General features: G+C 42.3%; 1 protein-coding gene across 2 annotated transcripts in view; it reads left to right on the plus strand.

Moving 5' to 3' along the window:
• The window catches only part of cnbpb (CCHC-type zinc finger, nucleic acid binding protein b), a 47,623-nt gene continuing 29,946 nt past the window's right edge, over positions 1 to 17,677 (plus strand). The window contains exons 1-2 of one of the 2 annotated variants that reach the window (XM_065002126.1): positions 5 to 111; positions 8,499 to 8,620. In XM_065002126.1, the coding sequence (XP_064858198.1) occupies positions 8,518 to 8,620 (103 nt within the window). In that variant the 5' untranslated portion in view covers positions 5 to 111; positions 8,499 to 8,517. Of the gene's footprint in view, positions 112 to 8,498; positions 8,621 to 17,677 lie in introns of both variants that reach the window. The other variant, XM_065002127.1, reaches the window with a different exon arrangement.

The following is a 17,677-nucleotide window of genomic DNA, read 5'->3' on the forward strand; positions in this document are numbered from 1 at the left end:
GCAAAAGCAGCGCCCATGTGGAGGGGAGAAGGACAGGACCGAAGTAGCGGACCGTGTGCAAACCGCGTGTGGCGCAGAGGACAGACCGACAACAACCAGGCGCCGTCTGAGGTGAGTGGCTGTAATAAAGGACAAAAATATAACCCGTGGAAGATATGTTTAAATACTTCACATGTGTCGTAAAGATTCGCAGTGTGTCTAAAGTACGACCGAAATGTTAATGAATGCAAGGCGAGCTGTTGTGGTTCCTTGGCTAGCTAGCTAACGTTCAATACATTTTCTAACAACGCACTTTGGTCTACTGCGCGCGGGAAAGGTGCAGAGTTTAATTATTTATTTTTCCAGATCCAGACTTTGTCTCGAAAGAAATCAGCAAATATATTGAACTCACAATTTGAAATTATTTTATAAAACGCATATCGTCTTTGTTTTGGTGTTGTTTACCTAGTTAGCTAGCGTAGATAGATGCAGTGGTATCAAAGACAGTTTCTAAACACCATGTAACATCGCGAGACTTACGGCAACGCTTGCCAAGCAGGCCGGGATTTGTGAAGTCTTAACTAAGGAAGAATTGTTCACTTCTCAAAATTTCCCCAAATATAAAGGCACAACCTAGATTCGAGCCAATGTCTTATGTAGTTGAACATGTTAAGACTACAACCGCGTGAAAGTGACAAACTGACACGTTTTCATTTGAGGCAAAAACAACTTTATATAAGAGTGCCTTTGATTTGACACTTTACACATGCGTAGTTCGGCGTGAGATGACCGATGACGTGTTCTGGGAATGAGCGGAGCTAGCCAATGTCGCAACAATAACAACAATACAGGGACATTCCTGTGAAAACAATGAAATAATATAACACAACCCCCCGCCCCCAAAAAATAATAATTCAGGACATCATTAATATGTAACAAGGCAATGAGACATTAACATGCATTCATGACTTATAATTTTTTTTAAGTTTCACAAGTTTGAGGGATTTATAAAATTGTAACAGTTCAATGAAAAAAAACACCGACAAAATAAGGAATTTTTCCACCCCATTTACATTTGTGAATAAAATATTTGGCCAAGATAATAATAATGTTAAGGATAAGCATAATCCCATTTAACATCATCAAAGATAAACATAGGTAATTCTGGAGATTTCATACACAGCCATTCATGAATTTCAATCCATAGTTTATACTACACTGGCGGCATGAACAAAACAAAAAAAGCTCTATAGATTCTGAATCAGAGGAACAAAAACACAAGGCATTTTGTCAAAATTGAATCTTTTGTGCAAGAAATCATTAACAGGGTAGATGGTAGAAAATATTTAAAAGTAAAAGGTAGTCTCTTTTGACCATAGCATGGGTTGGTCCCTTCCATAGCATTATATTTCATTATAATCACCAAAAATGACTTCATTAACTGCCAATCGTATCCACTTATTGTTGCTTTTTTTTATCCAAAAGATTAAAGTAATTCATTTGTAAACTAGGAAAAGTGGAAACAACATAATATAACAAAGTATTCTTAATAAGTCCATGTAAAGGAAGTGGAATTGCTTTGCAAACCTTCATAGGTGGTGAGGGTAGGTAACAACATCTCCACCCCGCTGATCCTCAACACTGGGGCCCCACAAGGGTGCGTTCTGAGCCCTCTCCTGTACTCCCTGTTCACCCACGACTGCGTGGCCACGCACGCCTCCAACTCAATCATCAAGTTTGCGGACGACACAACAGTGGTAGGCTTGATTACCAACAACGACGAGACGGCCTACAGGGAGGAGGTGAGGGCCCTCGGAGTGTGGTGTCAGGAAAATAACCTCACACTCAATGTCAACAAAACTAAGGAGATGATTGTGGACTTCAGGAAACAGCAGAGGGAACACCCCCCTATCCACATCGATGGAACAGTAGTGGAGAGGGTAGTAAGTTTTAAGTTCCTCGGCGTACACATCACAGACAAACTGAATTGGTCCATCCACACAGACAGCATCGTGAAGAAGGCGCAGCTGCGCCTCTTCAACCTCAGGAGGCTGAAGAAATTTGGCTTGTCACCAAAAGCACTCACAAACTTCTACAGATGCACAATCGAGAGCATCCTGTCGGGCTGTATCACCGCCTGGTACGGCAACTGCTCCGCCCACAACCGTAAGGCTCTCCAGAGGGTAGTGAGGTCTGCACAACGCATCACCGGGGGCAAACTACCTGCCCTCCAGGACACCTACACCACCCGATGCCACAGGAAGGCCATAAAGATCATCAAGGACAACAACCAACCGAGCCACTGCCTGTTCACCCCGCTATCATCCAGAAGGCGAGGTCAGTACAGGTGCATCAAAGCTGGAACCGAGAGACTGAAAAACAGCTTCTATCTCAAGGCCAGTTTCAGAGGGCCTGCTAAACAGCCATCACTAACTTTTGATGGAAATTTATGGAAAATATATCACTAGCCACTTTAAACAATGCTACCTAATATAATGTTTACATACCCTACATTATTAATCTCATATGTATATGTATATACTGTACTCTATCATCTACTGCATCTTTATGTAATACATGTATCACTAGCCACTTTAAACTATGCCACTTTGTTTACATACCCTACATTACTCATCTCATATGTATATACTGTACTCGATACCATCTACTGTATCTTGCCTATGCCGTTCTGCACCATCACTCATTCATATATCTTTATGTACATATTCTTTATCCCTTTACACTTGTGTGTGTATAAGGTAGTAGTTTTGTAATTGTTAGGTTAGATTACTCGTTGGTTATTACTGCATTGTCGGAACTAGAAGCACAAGCATTTCGCTACACTCGCATTAACATCTGCTAACCATGTGTATGTGACAAATAAATTTGATTTGATTTGATATATTCTCTCTGAGTAGTATTAACCTGAAATTTACCAATTAACTCATCAAATGGCAAAAACTCCCCAGTGATGTCTACCAAATCACGTATAAAATAAATACTCTTGTCAAACCAAAGGCCTTTGAAAATGGATTTCCTATTAATTTTAAAACTATATTATTCCTAATCAATGCCTTATGTGTGTGTGGGGGGGGGGGGGGGAGAGATTGTGCTTGAATATAATCTTCCAGAAAAATAACATTTGCTGGTGACACAATTTCACAGGTAATTTTAGAGGGTCAAAATCAAATTTAATTCTGAATTTAAGTCCACCAAGTTTATTGAACAGACTGTTAGGGATATGCTTCCACATAGAGGTAGGATTAGACAGACATCATTTCAACCATCATTCTAAAAGCTCCCACTAACGAATCAAAATCAATAGCCTGTTAACCTCCACGATCATAGTCTTTCACTAATTGTGATTTCCGAATATAATGCGTTTTATTCCTCCAAACAAATCTAAATAACAGAATTGAATTTTTTTTAATGTTAATAGAAGAAAGAAAGAGGGACTGATTTGGGTAAATGCTTCTTTGTTTTGGACAAAGAATACAACCCATAATTGAGATATCAATGAAACTCTCATGGAATTAATCCTATGATTTGATGTTTAAAGGTCCTCTATCTGAAATGTTTTTAGTGATAACAATTCCTAAATATTTACCTTCCTTTTTAACAGGTATGGAGGCAATGTTGATGGAGTATGACATCGCCTAGTACAGTGGTTCTCAACTGATTTTGCCTGGGGACCCAAAATTGACAATGACAATTGAGTCGAGACCCAATATTATGGACTATTGATTCCATTTTGTAATGTCATATTGCAGTCTTCTTGGGCACGCTTCACTTCAAATCAAATTTTATTTGTCACATACACAGTTAGCAGATGTTAATGTGAGTGTAGCTAAATGCTTATGCTTCTAGTTCCGATAGTGCAGTAATATGGATAAAGGAATCTAACAACAAAAACAACAACCTAATACACACATCTAAAAGGGTGAATGAGAATATGTCCATATAAGTATATGGATGAGTGATGGCTGAGCGGCATAGGCAAGGTGCAATAGATAAAATAACTATATACATGTGGTATGAGTAATGTGAGATCTGTAAACATGATTAAAGTGGCATTATTTAGAGTTGCATTGTATAAAGTGACGAGTGATCAATTTATTCAAGTGGCCAGTGATTGGGTCTCAATGTAGGCAGCACCTCTCTGAGTTAGTGTAGTTAGTGATGGCTGTTTAGCAGGCCCTCTGAAACTGGCCTTGAGATAGATAGCTGTTTTTCAGTCTCTCGGTCCCAGCTTTAATGCACCTGTACTGACCTCGCCTTCTGGATGATTGATAGAGGTGTGAACAGGCAGTGGCTCTGGTGGTTGTGGTCCTTGATCTTTTTGTCCTTCCTGTGACATCAGGTGCTGTAGGTGTCATGGAAGGTAGGTAGTTTGCCCCTGGTAATGCGTTGGACCCACCGATCCTGTAGAGGTTAACAGGTTTTTTCAGTGTGTCGCCATGCACTTTGTTGATCAATCTCGACTCAGCTTTGGGAAACTGGTCAATCCTCCTGTTAGAAACATGATTTTCCCAAACGGTAAGCTTCATCTTGAAGGAATCCACTTTGTCCATCTGTTCAAATCGATTGTGCCCCGGTCCCTTTCTTTGGCACATTGAGTGAATTCAGATTAGAGGTCGACCGATTAATCGGAATGGGCGATTGATTAGGGCCAATTTCAAGTTTTCATAACAATCGGTAATCTTTATTTAAATTTTTTTTTAAAATATTTTTATTATTATATACCTTTATTTAACTAGGCAAGTCAGTTAAGAACACATTCTTATTTTCAATGACGGCCTAGGAACAGTGGGTTAACTGCCTGTTCAGGGGCAGAACGACAGATTTGTACCTTGTCAGCTCGGGGGTTTGAACTTGCAACCTTCCGGTTAGCTCTAACCACTAGGCTACCCTGCCGCCCCAATCATAATCACTAGTTAACTACACATGGTTGATGATATTACTAGATATTATCTAGAGTGTCCTTTGTTGCATATAATCTGACTGAGCATACAAGTATCTAAGTATATGACTGAGCGGTGGTAGGCAGAAGCAGGCGCGTAAACATTCATTCAAACAGCACTTTTGTGCGTTTTGCCAGCAGCTCTTCGTTGTGCGTCAAGCATTGAGCTGTTTATGACTTCAAGCATATCAACTCTTGAGATGAGGCTGGTGTAACCGATGTGAAATGGCTAGCTAGTTAGCGCGTGCTAACTAGAGGGACGGAACCTATACTGTTACACTGGCAATACTAAAGTGCCTATAAGAACATTAGTCAAAGGTTAAGACAATAGTCAAAGGTTAATGAAATACAAATGGTATAGAGGGAAATAGTCCTATAATTCCTATAATAACTACAACCTAAAACTTCTTACCTGGGAATATTGAAGACTCATGTTAAAAGGAACAACCAGCTTTCATATGTTCTCATGTTCTGAGCAAGGAACTGAAACGTTAGCTTTCTTACATGGCACATATTGCACTTTTACTTTCTTCTCCAACACTTTGTTTTTGCATTATTTAAACCAAATTGAACATGTTTCATTATTTATTTGAGGCTAAATTGATTTTATTGATGTATTATATTAAGTTAAAATAAGTGTTCATTCAGTGTTGTTGTAATTGTCATTATTACAAATAAAATAAAATAAATTGGCCGATTTTAATCGGTATCGGCTTCTTTGGTCCTCCAATAATCGGTATCAGCTTCTTTGGTCCTCCAATAATCGGTATCAGCTTCTTTGGTCCTCCAATAATCGGTATCAGCTTCTTTGGTCCTCCAATAATCGGTATCAGCTTCTTTGGTCCTCCAATAATCGGTATCAGCTTCTTTGGTCCTCCAATAATCGGTATCAGCTTCTTTGGTCCTCCAATAATCGGTATCAGCTTCTTTGGTCCTCCAATAATCGGTATCAGCTTCTTTGGTCCTCCAATAATCGGTATCAGCTTCTTTGGTCCTCCAATAATCGGTATCAGCTTCTTTGGTCCTCCAATAATCGGTATCAGCTTCTTTGGTCCTCCAATAATCGGTATCAGCTTCTTTGGTCCTCCAATAATCGGTATCAGCTTCTTTGGTCCTCCAATAATCGGTATCAGCTTCTTTGGTCCTCCAATAATCGGTATCAGCTTCTTTGGTCCTCCAATAATCGGTATCAGCTTCTTTGGTCCTCCAATAATCGGTATCAGCTTCTTTGGTCCTCCAATAATCGGTATCAGCTTCTTTGGTCCTCCAATAATCGGTATCAGCTTCTTTGGTCCTCCAATAATCGGTATCAGCTTCTTTGGTCCTCCAATAATCGGTATCAGCTTCTTTGGTCCTCCAATAATCGGTATCAGTGTTGAAAATTCAGATGATTTAAAAATAACTGCCAGGTAGGCGTGAGCCATTCCTCACAATCGAAATGTTCAGTCAGAGTTGTTTTCCGAAACAAACGTGGTAATCTCTGCTTGAAGCTCATAAAAGCGACCCAACACCATCTGTGGATTCATCAAGCTGCAGTGCATAATGTCCATTTGCAGTGATGCGCTCTGATGTCTGGCGCGTTGTCCTCCGACATGTCCTGGATTGTCCTCCTCATGGGGATAAGGGTATGATGGTTTTTAAGTTTGTTGGTGGCTGACTCTCCCAAGATTTCAGTGCACATATCAATCGCAGCAGGGAGTATGAGATCCTCTGAGCTGGTGTTGGGCTTTTTTGCACTTAACAATGCGCTGGGCCACAAGGTATGATGCGCAAAGTGCCTCGTACCGTGCAGTCGTTATTCTATCAATCTTGTACGGCCTGTAGATATTGACATTTTATTTTAAAGTCAACTGTCTTATCTTTGTGGCTTGGATGCTTGGTGTCCAGATGCCTCTTCCTTTTGGAGGGTTTCATGCTCTCATTGGCTAACAGCTCATTCCATAGGATGCACAGCGGTCTACACTCACCCTGCCTGTCTTCTATATATGTAGAACCATATTTGATGAAGTCGGGGTGGTATTTTCTCTTCTTGACAGGGACCGGGTTGTCTGCCTTGTTGACATTGGAAGCAGCAGTAGATAAAGAGGAAGCTGCACCTTTTAAAAACTGTGAGAATGTTATTGTATTGGTCAGTGAGTATGTGCCAACCCTCTGAAACTGAAACATCACTGCGGACGCTCTGCACGTGTAAAGTCAGCAACAGTTAGCGGTGCAACGGTGTCCTTGCAAAATATAAGTTTAGGTGCAGCTGTTACCTTTCAAAATAATATAATAATTTTTTATATATTCCCACGACCCCCAAGTTGAGAATCACTGGCCTAGTATGATTGGGGATTTACAGTGCATTTGGAAAGTATTCAGACTCCTTGAATTCTTCCACATTTTGTTTAGTTACATACAGCCTTATTTAAAAAATGTCTAATCTACACACAATACTCCATAATGACAAAGCAAAAACATGTTTTTAGACATGTTTGCTAATTTCTTCAAAATAAAAACGGAAATATTACATTTACATAAGTATTCAGACCCTTTACTCGGGACTTTGTTGAAGCACCTTTGGCAGCGATAACAGCCTAGAGTCATCTTGGGTATGACGCTACAAGCTTGGCACACCTGTATTTGGGGAGTGTCTCCCATTCTTCTCTGCAGATCCTCTCAAGCTCTGTCAGGTTAGATGGGGAGCGTTGCTGCACAGCTATTTTATCTCCAAAGTAGAGGTCGACCGATTATGATTTTTCAACACCGACAACAGTTATTGGAGGACCAAAAAAAAGCCAATACCGATTAATCGGCAGATTGTTTTTTTTTCCGTTTTTTTTTTCCATATATATTTTTGTAATAATGACAATTACAACAATACTAAATTAACACTTATTTTAACTTAAAATAATGCAGAAATAAAATCAATTTAGTAAAAAAAAATGAAACATTTTCAATTTGGTTTAAATAATGCAATAACACAGTGATGGAGAAGAAAGTAAAAGTGCAATATGTGCCATGTAAAAAAGCTAATGTTTCAGTTCCTTGCTCAGAACATGAGAACATGAAAGCTGGTGGGTCCTTAAAACATGAGTCTTCAATATTCCCAGGTTTGTTTGTTTTCATTTGGATTTGGATAGAATTTTGATTAACCACATGAACATTTGCATATGGAAACCATAACTGGCAGGCAGATCGGTAGAAATGGTACGATAAATTGTCATTCCACATGAGAAAGGTTGACGACCCCTAGAGTAATGGCAGAATCAGCGAAAGCCAGCAGGGGCGGGAGGAGAATGGTTGGGTCAGGTTAAGGGTTTTCTCTTCTCCTTATCTAGATCTCCGGCACCCTCTTGATGCATCAAACCTTAAGCTTAAAGCATCAGACCAGCTCAATGCACATAGTTGATTTTATTCAAACACCGGGTGTGTCTATATATGAAAAAATTACATGTTGAAATATTTAGAGAAATCAATTGGTCGAAGAACAGATGACTTTAAATCGGGGACAGCCCTAGGCTGGGGACAGCCCTAGGCTGTATTAGGGCTGACTGTATGTGTCTGTCTCTCTCCCCAGGTTGTAGGAACTAGTGGAGATGAGTAGTAATGAGTGTTTTGGATGCGGACGTACCGGCCACTGGATCAAGAACTGTCCGAATGCCGGGCGGGGACGAGGCAAGGGCCGCGGGAGGGGGAAAGGTAAGGTACTGACTACATTACAGGGTGGTGATCAATAGATGGGGAAAGGTAAGTTACTGACTACATTACAGGGTAGTGATCAATAGATGGGGAAAGGTAAGGTACTGACTACATTACAGGGTAGTGATCAATAGATGGGGAAAGGAACTGACTACATTACAGGGTAGTGATCAATAGATGGGGAAAGGTACTGACTACATTACAGGGTAGTGATCAATAGATGGGGAAAGGTACTGACTACATTACAGGGTAGTGATCAATAGACGGGGAAAGGTAAGGTACTGACTACATTACAGGGTAGTGATCAATAGACGGGGAAAGGTAAGGTACTGACTACATTACAGGGTAGTGATCAATAGATACTGACTACATTACAGGGTAGTGATCAATAGACGGGGAAAGGTAAGGTACTGACTACATTACAGGGTAGTGATCAATAGACGGGGAAAGGTACTGACTACATTACAGGGTAGTGATCCATAGACGGGGAAAGGTACTGACTACATTACAGGGTAGTGATCAATAGATGGGGAAAGGTACTGACTACATTACAGGGTAGTGATCAATAGATGGGGAAAGGTAAGGTACTGACTACATTACAGGGTAGTGATCAATAGACGGGGAAAGGTACTGACTACATTACAGGGTAGTGATCAATAGACGGGGAAAGGTACTGACTACATTACAGGGTAGTGATCAATAGATGGGGAAAGGTAAGGTACTGACTACATTACAGGGTAGTGATCAATAGACGGGGAAAGGTACTGACTACATTACAGGGTAGTGATCAATAGATGGGGAAAGGTAAGGTACTGACTACATTACAGGGTAGTGATCAATAGACGGGGAAAGGTACTGACTACATTACAGGGTAGTGATCAATAGAAGGGGTAAGGTACTGACTACATTACAGGGTAGTGATCAATAGACGGTGAAAGGTAAGGTACTGACTACATTACAGGGTAGTGATCAATAGATGGGGAAAGGTAAGGTACTGACTACATTACAGGGTAGTGATCAATAGACAGTGAAAGGTACTGACTACATTACAGGGTAGTGATCAATAGACGGTGAAAGGTAAGGTACTGACTACATTACAGGGTAGTGATCAATAGACAGGGAAAGGTACTGACTACATTACAGGGTAGTGATCAATAGACGGGGAAAGGTACTGACTACATTACAGGGTAGTGATCAATAGATGGGGAAAGGTAAGGTACTGACTACATTACAGGGTAGTGATCAATAGACGGGGAAAGGTACTGACTACATTACAGGGTAGTGATCAATAGATGGGGAAAGGTAAGGTACTGACTACATTACAGGGTAGTGATCAATAGACGGGGAAAGGTACTGACTACATTACAGGGTAGTGATCAATAGACGGGGAAAGGTAAGGTACTGACTACATTACAGGGTAGTGATCAATAGACAGTGAAAGGTAAGGTACTGACTACATTACAGGGTAGTGATCAATAGACGGTGAAAGGTAAGGTACTGACTACATTACAGGGTAGTGATCAATAGATGGGGAAAGGTAAGGTACTGACTACATTACAGGGTAGTGATCAATAGACAGTGAAAGGTACTGACTACATTACAGGGTAGTGATCAATAGACGGTGAAAGGTAAGGTACTGACTACATTACAGGGTAGTGATCAATAGACGGGGAAAGGTACTGACTACATTACAGGGTAGTGATCAATAGACGGGGAAAGGTACTGACTACGTTACAGGGTAGTGATCAATAGACGGGGAAAGGTAAGGTACTGACTACATTACAGGGTGGTGATCAATAGATACTGACTACATTACAGGGTGGTGATCAATAGATGGGGAAAGGTACTGACTACATTACAGGGTAGTGATCAATAGATACTGACTACATTACAGGGTGGTGATCAATAGATGGGGAAAGGTACTGACTACATTACAGGGTAGTGATCAATAGATACTGACTACATTACAGGGTGGTGATCAATAGACGGGGAAAGGACTGACTACATTAGAGGGTAGTGATCAATAGATGGGGAAAGGTACTGACTACATTACAGGGTAGTGATCAATAGATACTGACTACATTACAGGGTGGTGATCAATAGATGGGGAAAGGTACTGACTACATTACAGGGTAGTGATCAATAGACGGTGAAAGGTACTGACTACATTACAGGGTGGTTATCAATAGATACTGACTACATTACAGGGTAGTGATCAATAGATACTGACTACATTACAGGGTAGTGATCAATAGACGGGGAAAGGTACTGACTACATTACAGGGTGGTGATCAATAGACGGGGATCAGAACTGAATTACATTACAGGGTAGTGATCAATAGACGGGGAAAGGTACTGACTACATTACAGGTAGTGATCAATAGATGGGGAAAGGTAAGGTACTGACTACATTACAGGGTAGTGATCAATAGACGGGGAAAGGCACTGACTACATTACAGGGTAGTGATCAATAGATGGGGAAAGGTAAGGTACTGACTACATTACAGGGTGGTGATCAATAGACGGGGAAAGGTACTGACTACATTACAGGGTGGTGATCAATAGACGGGGAAAGGTACTGACTACATTACAGGGTAGTGATCAATAGACTGGGAAAGGTACTGACTACATTACAGGGTGGTGATCAATAGACTGGGAAAGGTACTGACTACATTACAGGGTGGTGATCAATAGACTGGGAAAGGTACTGACTACATTACAGGGTAGTGATCAATAGATGGGGAAAGGTAAGGTACTGACTACATTACAGGGTAGTGATCAATAGATGGGGAAATGCACTGACTACATTACAGGGTAGTGATCAATAGATGGGGAAAGGTAAGGTACTGACTACATTACAGGGTAGTGATCAATAGACTGGGAAAGGTACTGACTACATTACAGGGTAGTGATCAATAGATGGGGAAAGGTACTGACTACATTACAGGGTAGTGATCAATAGACGGGGAAAGGTACTGACTACATTACAGGGTAGTGATCAATAGATGGGGAAAGGTACTGACTACATTACAGCAACACAACGACAACAGCCACCATCGAAGCAGTGTTACCCATGCAGAGCAAGGGGAACAACTACTAGAAGGCTCAGAGCGAGTGATGTTTGAAACACTATTAGCGTGCGCTAACTAGCTAGCCATTTCACTTCGGTTACACCAGCCTCATCTCGGGAGTTGATAGGCTTGAAGTCATAAACAGCACAATGCTTGACGCACAACGAAGAGCTGCTGGCAAAACGCACGAAAGTGCTGTTTGAATTCATGTTTACGCGCCTGCTTCTGCCTACCACCGCTCAGTCAGATACTTGTATGCTCAATCAGATTATATGCAACGCAGGACACTCTAGATAATATCTAGTAATATCATCAACCATGTGTAGTTAACTAGTGATTATGATTGATTTTTTTTTTTTAAATATAAGTTTAATGCTAGCTAGCAACTTACCTTGGCTTACTGCATTCTCGTAACAGGCAGTCTCCTTGTGGAGTGCAACGAGAGAGAGGCAGGTCGTTATTGCGTTGGACTAGTTAACTGTAAGGTTGCAAGATTGGATCCCCCGAGCCGACAAGGTGAAAATCTGTCGTTCTGCCCCTGAACAAGGCAGTTAACCTACCGTTCCTAGGCCGTCATTGAAAATAAGAATGTGTTCTTAACTGACTTGCCTAGTTAAATAAAGGTATACATTTTTTTTTAATCGGGGCCCAAAAATACAGATTTCCGATAGTTATGAAAACTTGAACTCTGCCCTAATTAATCGGCCATTACGATTAATCGGTCGGCATCGGAGATTTATTTATTTATTTATATATATATATACATATATATATATATATACACACACACACACACACACACACATCAATCACTTGGATCCTGTTTCAGTAATAATGAAATCCAACCTTCTTGTTGCGTATCCTATAATCTGGTTATATAGGAGTGCTTAACCTCTTGCGTCCCCCCGACACGCAGGCGTCCCATCTAGACATCTGGAAATGCAAATGCCCTACGCTAAATGCTAATAGCACTCGTTAAAACTCAAACGTTCATTAAAACACACATGCAGGGTACTGAATTAAAGCTATACTCGTTGTGAATCCAGCCAACAAGTCAGATTTTTAAAATGCTTTTCGGCGAAAGCATGAGAAGCTATTATCTGATAGCATGCAACACCCCAAAAGACCCGCAGGGGACGTAAACAAAATAATTAGCATAGTCGGCGCTACACAAAACGCACAAATAAAATATAAAACATTCATTACCTTTGACAATCTTCTTTGTTGGCACTCCTAGATGTCCCATAAACATCACTATTGGGTCTTTTTTTCCCGATTAAATCGGTCCATATATAGCCTAGATATCGATCTATGAAGACTGTGTGATCAAGGAAAAAAACTGCGTTTTATAACGCAACGTCATTTTTTTAAATTAAAAAAGTCGACGATAAACTTTCACAAAACACTTCGAAATACTTTTGTAATGCAACTTTAGGTATTAGTAAACGTTAATAATCGATCAAATTGATCACGAGGCGCTGTATATTCTATAGCTGTACGTCTTGAAATAATGTTCGGGTAAATCTCAACCAAAATATCCGGTCGGAGACTGGAAGAAATGGGCTGTCTCTTGTCCGTTTGACCAAGAAACAAATCCTAGGCAAATGACAAGACTGTTGACATCGTGTGGAAGCTGTAGGTATTGCAACCTCGGCTCCAGGTAATGTGGTTTCTATTCAACAATGCATTCAAGTGGCGCATTGATATATTTTCCCATTTTCAGTGATCAGATTTTCCTGCGCTTTTCGATGAAACGCACGTTCTGTTATAGTCACAGCCGTGATTTAACCAGTTTTAGAAACGTCTGAGTGTTTTCTATCCACACATACTAATCATATGCATATACTATATTCCTGGCATGAGTAGCAGGGCGCTGAAATGTTGCGCGATTTTTAACAATGTTCGAAAAAGTAGGGGGTAGGGTCAACAGGTTAAAACATGCTAATATTCGTCCACTAAGTATATCTAAAAATACATGTTTGGTATACTTCCACTGGTATGACATCCAGCCCTGGAGTTTTCCCAGCCATAAAGGCTTTAATTGCATCAAGAAGTTCCTCCTCTGCAATTTGGCCTTCACATGAGTCTTTCTGTACAGATGTTAATTTTACGTTATTAACCTCTTGCGACGGGTAAACCCGTATCCGGGAGCGTAATCATAGCCTCAAATGCATTAGCATAACGCAACGGACATAAATACCCCTAGAAACCTTTCCTATTCATGAAAATCGCAAATGAAATGAAATAAATATATTCAAACACAAGCTTATCCTTTTGTTAACAACACTGTCATCTCAGATTTTCAAAATATGCGTTACAACCCTATACCACTCAATACCACTCATTGCGAGCTCACAGAACAGGGCTCCGGGCAGCCGAGCGGAAATGGAGGAAAACTCGCCTCCCTGCGGACCTGACATCCTTTCACTCCCTCCTCTCTACATTTTCCTCTTCTCTCTCTGCTGCTAAAGCCACTTTCTACCACTCTAAATTCCAAGCATCTGCCTCTAACCCTAGGAAGCTCTTTGCAACCTTCTCCTCCCTCCTGAATCCTCCTCCCCCTCCTCCTCCCTCTCTGCAGATGACTTCGTCAACCATTTTGAAAAGAAGGTCGACGACATCCGATCCTCGTTTGCTAAGTCAAACGACACCGCTGGTTCTGCTCACACTGCCCTACCCTGTGCTCTGACCTCTTTCTCCCCTCTCTCTCCAGATGAAATCTCGCGTCTTGTGACGGCCGGCCGCCCTACAACCTGCCCGCTTGACCCTATCCCCTCCGCTCTTCTCCAGACCATTTCCGGAGACCTCCTCCCTTACCTCACCTCGCTCATCAACTCATCCCTGACCGCTGGCTACGTCCCTTCCGTCTTCAAGAGAGCGAGAGTTGCACCCCTTCTGAAAAAACCTACACTCGATCCCTCCGATGTCAACAACTACAGACCAGTATCCCTTCTTTCTTTTCTCTCCAAAACTCTTGAACGTGCCGTCCTTGGCCAGCTCTCCCGCTATCTCTCTCAGAATGACCTTCTTGATCCAAATCAGTCAGGTTTCAAGACTAGTCATTCAACTGAGACTGCTCTTCTCTGTATCACGGAGCGCTCCGCACTGCTAAAGCTAACTCTCTCTCCTCTGCTCTCATCCTTCTAGACCTATCGGCTGCCTTCGATACTGTGAACCATCAGATCCTCCTCTCCACCCTCTCCGAGTTGGGCATCTCCGGCGCGGCCCACGCTTGGATTGCGTCCTACCTGACAGGTCGCTCCTACCAGGTGGCGTGGCGAGAATCCGTCTCCACACCACGTGCTCTCACCACTGGTGTCCCCCAGGGCTCTGTTCTAGGCCCTCTCCTATTCTCGCTATACACCAAGTCACTTGGCTCTGTCATAACCTCACATGGTCTCTCCTATCATTGCTATGCAGACGACACACAATTAATCTTCTCCTTTCCCCCTTCTGATGACCAGGTGGCGAATCGCATCTCTGCATGTCTGGCAGACCATATCCGTGTGGATGACGGATCACCACCTCAAGCTGAACCTCGGCAAGACGGAGCTGCTCTTCCTCCCGGGGAAGGACTGCCCGTTCCATGATCTCGCCATCACGGTTGACAACTCCATTGTGTCCTCCTCCCAGAGCGCTAAGAACCTTGGCGTGATCCTGGACAACACCCTGTCGTTCTCAACTAACATCAAGGTGGTGGCCCGTTCCTGTAGGTTCATGCTCTACAACATCCGCAGAGTACGACCCTGCCTCACACAGGAAGCGGCGCAGGTCCTAATCCAGGCACTTGTCATCTCCCGTCTGGATTACTGCAACTCGCTGTTGGCTGGGCTCCCTGCCTGTGCCATTAAACCCTACAACTCATCCAGAACGCCGCAGCCCGTCTGGTGTTCAACCTTCCCAAGTTCTCTCCACGTCACCCCGCTCCTCCGCTTCCTCCACTGGCTTCCAGTTGAAGCTCGCATCCGCTACAAGACCATGGTGCTTGCCTACGGAGCTGTGAGGGGAACGGCACCTCAGTACCTCCAGGCTCTGATCAGGCCCTACACCCAAACAAGGGCACTGCGTTCATCCACCTCTGGCCTGCTCGCCTCCCTACCACTGAGGAAGTACAGTTCCCGCTCAGCCCAGTCAAAACTGTTCGCTGCTCTGGCCCCCCAATGGTGGAACAAACTCCCTCACGACGCCAGGACAGCGGAGTCAATCACCACCTTCCGGAGACACCTGAAACCCCACCTCTTTAAGGAATACCTAGGATAGGATAAAGTAATCCCTCTCACCCCCTCCCCTGAAAAGATTTAGATGCACTACTGTTCCACTGGAGGTCATAAGGTGAATGCACCAATTTGTAAGTCGCTCTGGATAAGAGCGTCTGCTAAATGACTTAAATGTAAATGTAACGCTAGACAAGCATTTCTGTAAGTTTATCACGTCACAATGCTGTAGACACCTTGGGGAAAACGTGGAAACCGTAAGCTCATTCGTAGCTCATTCACAGCCATATAAGGAGTCATTGGCATGAGGCGGTTTCAAAAAATGCGGCACTTCCTGGTTGGATTTTTATCTGGGTTTCGCCTGTAACATCAGTTCTGTGGCACTCACAGACAATATCTTTGCAGTTTTGGAAACGTCAGTGTCTTCTTTCCAAAGCTGTCAATTATATGCATAGTCGAGCTTCTTTTCGTGACAAAATATCTTGTTTAAAACGGGAACGTTTTTCATCCAAAAATTTAAATAGCGCCCCCTAAATCCAAGAGGTTAATAGGGAAAAAATCCATACAATTAGCTTCGGTTAGTGGAGATGGAGGAAACTGAAATGAAAACATATTCTTAACGTACTTTACTTACACTGAACAATATTTTGAAAAGAGTATCATGCGTGACTCCATTTAACATGTTTCAATAACATTTTTTTGGTAGCATTTCTATGTTGAAGATTGTAAAATAATTTGGTGCATTTCCCCCCCCATATTCCATCCATTTCGCTTTATTTATATAATATATTACACTTGCTCTTTCTTGAATAAGTTCCCCCATTTCTTTTTGTTTTTCCTCTAACTTATTTTGTACCTCTATGGTACATTTTTTAAAAATTGATATCTAACTGTACTGTTAGTCCTTCAGTTTCCTTTTGTTAAATGGTGCTTGCCTACGGTGCTGTGAGGGGAACGGCACCTCAGTACCTCCAGGCTCTGATCAGGCCCTACACCCAAACAAGGGCACTGCGTTCATCCACCTCTGGCCTGCTCGCCTCCCTACCACTGAGGAAGTACAGTTCCCGCGCAGCCCAGTCAAAACTGTTTGCTGCTCTGGCCCCCCAATGGTGGAACAAACTCCCTCACGACGCCAGGACAGCGGAGTCAATCACCACCTTCCGGAGACACCTGAAACCCCACCTCTTTCAGGAATACCTAGGATAGGATAAAGTAATCCTTCTCACCCCCCTTAAAGATTTAGATGCACTATTGTAAAGTGGCTGTTCCACTGGATGTCTTAAGGTGAACGCACCAATTTGTAAGTCGCTCTGGATAAGAGCGTCTGCTAAATGACTTAAATGTTAAATGTTACAGGGTAGTGATCAATAGATGGGGAAAGGTACTGACTACATTACAGGGTAGTGATCAATAGATGGGGAAAGGTACTGACTACATTACAGGGTGGTGATCAATAGATGGGGAAAGGTAAGGTACTGACTACATTACAGGGTAGTGATCAATAGATGGGGAAAGGTAATGTACTGACTACATTACAGGGTATTGATCAATAGACGGGGAAAGGTAAGGTACTGACTACATTACAGGGTATTGATCAATAGATGGGGAAAGGTACTGACTACATTACAGGGTAGTGATCAATAGACGGGGAAAGGTACTGACTACATTACAGGGTAGTGATCAATAGACGGGGAAAGGTAAGGTACTGACTACATTACAGGGTAGTGATCAATAGACGGGGAAAGGTACTGACTACATTACAGGGTAGTGA

Source organism: Oncorhynchus nerka, linkage group LG15, assembly GCF_034236695.1.
Source record: "Oncorhynchus nerka isolate Pitt River linkage group LG15, Oner_Uvic_2.0, whole genome shotgun sequence".
NCBI lineage: Eukaryota > Metazoa > Chordata > Actinopteri > Salmoniformes > Salmonidae > Oncorhynchus > Oncorhynchus nerka.